The sequence below is a fragment of the Mixophyes fleayi genome, chromosome 4 (genome assembly GCF_038048845.1).
Source record: "Mixophyes fleayi isolate aMixFle1 chromosome 4, aMixFle1.hap1, whole genome shotgun sequence".
Taxonomy (NCBI): domain Eukaryota; kingdom Metazoa; phylum Chordata; class Amphibia; order Anura; family Limnodynastidae; genus Mixophyes; species Mixophyes fleayi.
Genome location: NC_134405.1, coordinates 201566415 through 201574166, shown reverse-complemented (window position 1 = coordinate 201574166; position 7752 = coordinate 201566415). Strand labels below are relative to the sequence as shown.

The window sequence follows — 7752 nt, the reverse complement described above, 5'->3', positions numbered from 1 at the left end:
TCCAGAGTTACCCATGGTCGTGAACAAAACCAAATACATATCTGGGATCAGGGAAAATATTCGCTGACTCGGCTTACGCAGGTACACAAGCATGTGTCAGTGCGAGAAGTTCTGCTACCTGCACTGAGCAGACAGAGGGTAAGTAACCACTCTCAACCACTTTGTGCTAAGTACAGAATACATATACAGGAACAAGGGTGACACCTTTATTTCTTAAACAAGGATCATTAACCTAGTAAATAACATCAGGATTTTGCAGTCATATCTTTGACATCTAGCTTTGGTGAAGTGAGGTGAGCTATAACTTGAATAATGTCGTGTTTCACCTGTTTATTAGGTGAGTGCAGCAGTGAGTCAGGATTTAGCACAGATCATTTGCTACTAGTGTCCAGAAAGTAGCCCTGGCAGTTGGGACATCACTTCCGTCCCATTTGTCCCCGCTGGCAACAATCAGAACTCTCTGTTGATCAGAGTGGGTTTTCCAACAGCATACAGATACCCTAAGGGTATATAAAAGGCTTTGACAACAGTGTCTCAAAACAGGAGAAAATATCTATATACAAGGCTGTTATGATACCTCTGTACTTCTGCTGCAGTTAGGTCATACAAAACAGCTAAGCTTTGCTCTAATTGTTTTGAGCTGTCAGTAAGACACACAGACTGAGTCACCTATATAACGGTTAATTCAACCCCCCCCGAAGTACTGCAGTGTCGAAATTATTATCGTTATTACGGTAGTTTTAACCCGGCTTAGCTGCAAACAAAAAGCTGGCGTCAGAACTAACTTAATAATGGTAATTATGCGCACTATTACCGTAATAACGGTAATAATGCGCAGGCTGCGTTTCTTTTAACAGTAACGCGGCCAATTGTATATCCCCCATAGTGTCTTAATCGGAATATGCACCCGAGTATTAAACATATTAACCAATTTTTTCTTAAACACCATTTATAAAGTATCAATGCCATAGTTTGTTTACATAGTCAGGGTTACAAGCTAAATCAAATGTGCACCAATGAGACCTTATAACTAGGGATGAGCGGGCTTGGATTCCGCTAATCCGAGCCCACCCGAACAGTGCGGATCCGACGGGATCCGAGCACTGTTCGGGTATTTCCGGCGGTGCCCTCAATCCAAAACGAGGCTATGACATCCAAGTCTCGCGTCGGATCTTGCGAGACTCGGATGACATAAATTCCCCACTTGCGGCCGCCATCTTCATTTGGGCTGAGATCAGGAAAGAGGGAGGTTGTAGGGTAGTGGTGCTCATGTGTGATCAGTCCAGTGGTGCTTTATGCTTTTGTCCTGTGCTCTGTCCTGCTGAGTCCAGTGGTGCTTTTGTCCTGTGCTCTGTCCTGCTGAGTCCAGTGGTGCTTTTGTCCTGTGCTTTGTTCTGCTAAGTCCATAGTAATTTTAAAATTATTAAAAAATCATAAAAAAATTAAAAAAAAAATTATACAAAAATAATTAAAAAAAAATATAAAAAAATTATTTAAAAAGTATAAAAAAAATTCTAGTGCAAATATATTCTTGCAGTCCAGAAATATTAGTACTGCAATATTTACCTACGTTCACTGTTCTTGCAGTCCAGAAATATTAGTACTGCAATATTTGCCTACGTTCACGGTTCTTGCAGTCCAGAAATATTAGTACTGCAATATTTACCTACGTTCACTGTTCTTGCAGTCCAGAAATATTAGTACTGCAATATTTACCTACGTTCACTGTTCTTGCAGTCCAGAAATATTAGTACTGCTAAATTAAAATACGTTCACTGTTCTTGCAGTCCAGAAATATTAGTACTGCAATATTTACCTACGTTCACAGTTCTTGCAGTCCAGAAATATTAGTACCAGAGATTTAACTATAATGGAGTACAAAAATTTGGAGGATAAAGTAGGGAAAGATCAAGACCCACTTCCTCCTAATGCTGAAGCTGCTGCCACTAGTCATGACATAGACGATGAAATGCCATCAACGTCGTCTGCCAAGGGCGATGCCCAATCTCCTAGTAGAGGGCATGTAAAATCCAAAAAGCCAAAGTTCACTAAAATTAGCAAAAAAAGAAAATTAAAATCATCTGAGGAGAAACGTAAACTTGCCAATATGCCATTTACGACACGGAGTGGCAAGGAACGGCTTAGGCCCTGGCCCGTGTTCATGACTAGTGGTTCAGGATCTAAGCCCTCCTCCTCCCCCCCACTCAAAAAAATTAAAAAGAGTTATGCTGTCAGCAACAACACAGCAAACAACTCTGCCTTCTAAAGAGATGGCATCACAAATCCCCAAGGCGAGTCCAAGGGTGTTGGTGGTTGCGAAGCCTGACCTTCCCATCACTGTACAGGAAGAGGTGGCTCCTTCCACCATTTGCAGCATGCCCTCTGCATATGCTGGAAGGATCACCCACAGGCCAGTTACAGATTTGGCTAATGAAGGTGTCAATGTTGTACACCGGGAGGAGGATATTGATGTAGCTGGCGCTGAGGAGGAACTTGACGAGGAGGATGCTGATGTGGTTATCATAAATGAGGCACCAGGGGGGGAAACAGTTGTTGTCCATGGGATGAAAAAGCCCATCGTCATGCCTGGGCAGAAGACCGAAAAAAGCACCTCTTCGGTCTGGAGTTATTTCTATCCCAATCCAGACAACAAATGTATGGCCATATGTACCTTATGTAAAGCTCAAATAAGCAGGGGTAAGGATCTTGGCCACCTAGGGACAACCTCCCTTATACGTCACCTGAAGAACCTTCATAATTCAGTGTTTAGTTCAGGACCTGTGGCTAGGACAGTCAGCAGTCCAGGGACACCTAAATCCCTTGGTCCTGTTGTATCCACACCAGCAACACCCTCCTCGTCAATTTCCTCCACGATCTCGATCAGAGATAGTCCTGCAGTCCAGAAATATTAGTACCAGAGATTAAACTACGTTCACTGTTCCTGCAGTCCAGAAATATTAGTACCAGAGATTAAACTACGTTCACTGTTCCTGCTGTCCAGAAATATTAGTACCAGAGATTAAACTATGTTCACTGTTCCTGCAGTCCAGAAATATTAGTACCAGAGATTAAACTACGTTCACTGTTCCTGCAGTCCAGAAATATTAGTACCAGAGATTAAACTACGTTCACTGTTCCTGCAGTCCAGAAATATTAGTACCAGAGATTAAACTACGTTCACTGTTCCTGCAGTCCAGAAATATTAGTACCAGAGATTAAACTACGTTCACTGTTCCTGATTGGTTTGTTAAAGTGCGAATGTCCTATTTCAACAACATCAGGGTGGGTGGGAGGGCCCAAGGACAATTCCATCTTGCACCTCTAGCAAACTCTTGCAAACTGCCATCCTGTCTGCCACTGCAGTGCCACTCCTAGATGGGCCACGTGTTTGTGCCGCCCACTTGTGTCGCTTAGCTTAGACATCCAGCTACCTCGGTGCAACCTTTTGGACTAAAAACAATATTGTGAGGTGTGAGGTGTTCAGAATAGACTGGAAATTAGTGGAAATTAATGTTATTGAGGTTAATAATAGTGTAGGAGTGAAAAAAATAAAATAAAATATGGATTTTAGCACTTTTTATGCTTTTTTAAAATAAAATCAGAACCCAAAACCCAAAGTCAGAACCAAAACCTTTCGTGGAGTGTTTTGGCAAAACAAATCAGAACCCAAAACCTCAAGCTAATCAGAACCCAAAACCCAAAACACCAAAAATGGCCGGTGCACACCCCTACTTATAACAAGTGATTAGCAGTAGACTCTAATGATTTCTAGGTAGTGATTGAGTGTTATTATGTGACTAAACTGTATCGCCATTATTGTATCTAGTAGTCATGATTTTTCTAAATATTTTTACACCTGCACATTGATATGTATTACCACGCCACCCTACACATTTTAGCTATCCTTTATTTTATTGTCAATATATATATATTTAGTCATTTATTTATAGTCCTTTGTATTTCATGTTAAATCATTATTTTTATCATCTTCTTGCTAATGTATTATCAACTTTAAATTGCTGCTACCAGATCAGATAATAAAATAATAAAACTCGGTGGTAATATTTGCAGCATATTTGCATGTGTAACATTCTAGGTAAATACAACTTGCCCCAGGTGGTCACCCTCCTCATCGCCACCTAGTGAAGAAGACTTGGGTGGAGTCACCCTTAATAGAGAACAGTAAGTGAAAAACACATACACCAGCATAATCATCTACTAACACCCCTCCTGGAGTGAGGAGAATGGAGTGTTACATAAGAAATTCAGTTCATTTCATTTCATTCTGGCACATGAAATCAGTTGTTTCGGATACATCGGATAACAAATAAGGGTAACACACACTATGGTCACAAGGTTCAAAAGGACTACATAATATGTATCTCCCTGCCATTTACTAGTCATCATATTCCAGTACATTCTGATCATTTTAAACATTTTTCTTCAGCTAATCCCAATATATCAAATCAATACCTCTACCAATACCTATACCAAATCAATGGCACTATGTGACCCATACAACGGTAAAGGCACATTAACACATTTTCAGAGCTTTGTCATATGGTCTATCTGAGTTACAAATAAATCTATTTATATTATTTTTATAGAAGGGGTTTCTATAGTCTGTAACAGTGCCTGCTACCAATAGCAGTTAAACAGCCCATTTGAAGCACTTTCATTGTTCTTGTAATTTTTTAAGATAAATCTTCTTGCATATGTGTGTGCTAAACCTTCCACCCCCAACACCTTTATCTGTGTTCCCTTCTACACTGGAGGTGGAAATACTTGCATACTTTACATTCTCATCAGCAACTTGTTTAGAGGGGAGAGAGCAGAAGGGACCTCCAAGGACCGCTCACATTTGCATGCAGTTCATAAAGAAACACACTGGGCCTGAGTCATTAAGGCAAAAAAAGAGTAAATGTTCTCTGGGATAAACCATGTTACAATGCAAGGGGTGCAAATTAGTTTATTATTTTGCGCATAAGTTAAATACTGGCTGTTTTTTCATCTAGCACACAAATATTTGCTAGTTTTATTATTACACTGAAATTTAAAGTTGATCTAGGACATGTCCTACCCCAAATATAAATCTGTGCCCACATTTTAAATTTACCTCCCCCTCCAATGCAACATGGTTTTGCCCAGGTGCAAATGTTACTCCTTTTTTATGCTTTGCTCTCCTTAATGACTCAGGCCCACTGTCTCCCGCAGACACAAATACAGACTTTGCTTTCCTCCACATAACACAAAAGATAAACATTGAAGTTACTGTTCCTTTAAGCACTGGCAACCCCACATAGGCACATACATGATGATCTGTCTAAAAATCAGCTCACTGCCATTTATTAATTGACATGTTCAACAATGTTGGTTCCATGTGCATATTATTGCTTCATTTAACATTGTATAATATTTTGGTGGAAATCAAAGCAACAAGCAATAATGTAAAATCAGTAAAGCACAGTGCGACATCTGAATTTACAGTCTTTGAAAAAATCAACATTATAATATTAGATTAAAGTGTATAGCTGTTCGCATTGTGAGGTATATTAGTCCACTATGAGATGTCATAATTCAGTGGTGTCCAGAGCTGTAGCAGTGGAGGACAGTTTTTGTCTGTCATTAAGAGCAGCTGCCAGTGGTTCTTCCACATTTTTGCCATCTTTAGAAGGAGACGCTGTAGTGTTCTGCATAAGAAATGAGAGTGTAAGAGGATCCCAGTCACATAATATACACTGAGGGACAATTATGACAAAAAAAAAAAAAAAAAAGGAAAAAAGGTGGAACTGCCATTAGCAAACAAGATTGTAATTGCCATTAACAAACACGATTGTAATTACTTTTCTTTTTAAAATTACACTAGGCAGGCAAGAGGAAAGAGATGCTAGAAAGCTGCGCTGACTCCACTATTAAAAACTTTTGGTTGATGGAACAGGTAAAAATATAATACATACTTGCCAACTCTCTCGAAGTGGGCAGAATTAAGTCCCAAACGCCGCGATTCCCGGTGAATCGCTGCGTTTGGCCCCGCCCCCCACAGGCAAATGACGCATTTTGCGTCATCACGTCATGGGGGCGGGTCCAAAATGATGCCATTTGGAGCCCCCCCCCCCCCCGTTATGCCCACCTCCTCTGCAGGCTCCCGGATTTCACCAACAGAAAGTTGGTAAGTATGAATAACAATCAGTAGTTAGTATCACACTAGAGAGTGGCCAACACATAAAAAGTATTCCACTTACAATTGGTGTCACATTTGGTTATATCTCCGTATAACTCTGTATGTGAATGCACTAATTTGTACAGAACATTTCTGCTAACTAGGAGGCTGCTGTTGTGTTGCACAGTGGGACAAGATAGAGGACCCTCACAGTTAGTGTTTTAAAAACCAAGGATTTCAGACAAATTTAAAACTATTTCAGAAGGATCATATTTGCTCTTTCACACAACGTCAGTGTACAATACCGAAGATGATGCAGTATTTGACAACTGACTTGCGATACTAGAACAATACAGTTTTAAGACTGAAAACTGAGATGCACCTTTGACATAGTTTGCTTAATTCATACATATCAGTTTATGCTCCCATTTGGTTGGCAGACTTAGTTGGAACAGTTTCTGCTAATTGCTTTGCTAACTTAGTTAAGGGAGTGTCAGATGAGTTTTTAAAATGCTGTTTTAAATTAAGCTTCTAATCCACTGGTGAGCAACTGGGTCCATATGTGGCCCTCTGAAGGGTCACATATAATCAAAGCAATTTACCCCTGTGTTTTCTTTCTCAGGCTTCTGATGTGACAAATTGAGCACAGGATTGGATGGTGATATCTCCTCAGTATTCTTACTAGTCAACCCGTGTGACCATTTCATGCTGGAGTTCTAATCTGATCATTTAATTTGGTGCTTTTGCGTCGTCTATATTTGTGGTGTTATCAGCAAATTGTTTTATGATTATTTATCCTTCTTCTCAGCGGCAAAACTCAGGACACATGGTAGCACAGAATTAAAAGCAAAGACAAAAAGGTAGTGAAAAATGAGTGCTTGGATAAAAATAATTTAATCACCTGGTTGAGGGCAGAGTCATCATCCATCATACCAAGTATATTGTTATAATCAGAGTTCACACTGCAAAACAAGTAAGAAAAAAGTCAACATTTGCCAAATATCTAAATGCATAAAGTTGTCCCAACTGATATGCAAATGCAGTCTGAATGTGCAATTGCTAAAATCCTTGTGACCATCTTGAAGCAAGCTAGTAATGGAATAAGGGCTCAAACACACCACATGGTAAATGAAGCTTTAAAGAAGAAATCCACTCAAGTTCTCCCCTTAAGGAACCCTCCCAACAACATAGTAATGCAATGTTGCTCGAATCCCCCTCACACCTCGTCCATTACGTCATGATCACTTCTGGAACTGCTACAGACTTTGCCATGTTCTGAGCCACACAATGGCAGGAGGGGCAGGAGGGGTGGCATCATCAGGTTAAAATCCAACAGTGATATCAATGGTAAGTGTATGCTGAAAGCAACACTTAACTTGGTAGCTACCATGGGGATCTAATCTGGTGCCATGTTCAGAGCACAAGTCTACATTTTGTCTCATACCTAGTGGTTCTGCTCCTCTATCAATTGCAAGGCTTAAAATGGTGGCATATATGGTATTACCAGCAGTGATCATGAAATAAGACACAAGGAAGGGACCCCAACCATACAGTTACGCAGGTTGAATGCTTTCTTAGTTTGAAAACATAAT

General features: G+C 40.1%; 1 protein-coding gene across 1 annotated transcript in view; it reads right to left on the bottom strand.

Moving 5' to 3' along the window:
• Nucleotides 1-4897: 4897 nt before the first annotated feature.
• Nucleotides 4898-7752, bottom strand: part of CDHR2 (cadherin related family member 2) — a 185834-nt gene continuing 182979 nt past the window's right edge. The window contains exons 31-32 of the mRNA XM_075209134.1: nucleotides 7062-7122; nucleotides 4898-5690 (exon numbers count right to left, since the gene is read on the bottom strand). Of these exons, the coding sequence (XP_075065235.1) occupies nucleotides 5571-5690; nucleotides 7062-7122 (181 nt within the window). The 3' untranslated portion in view covers nucleotides 4898-5570. The remainder of the gene's footprint in view (nucleotides 5691-7061; nucleotides 7123-7752) is intronic.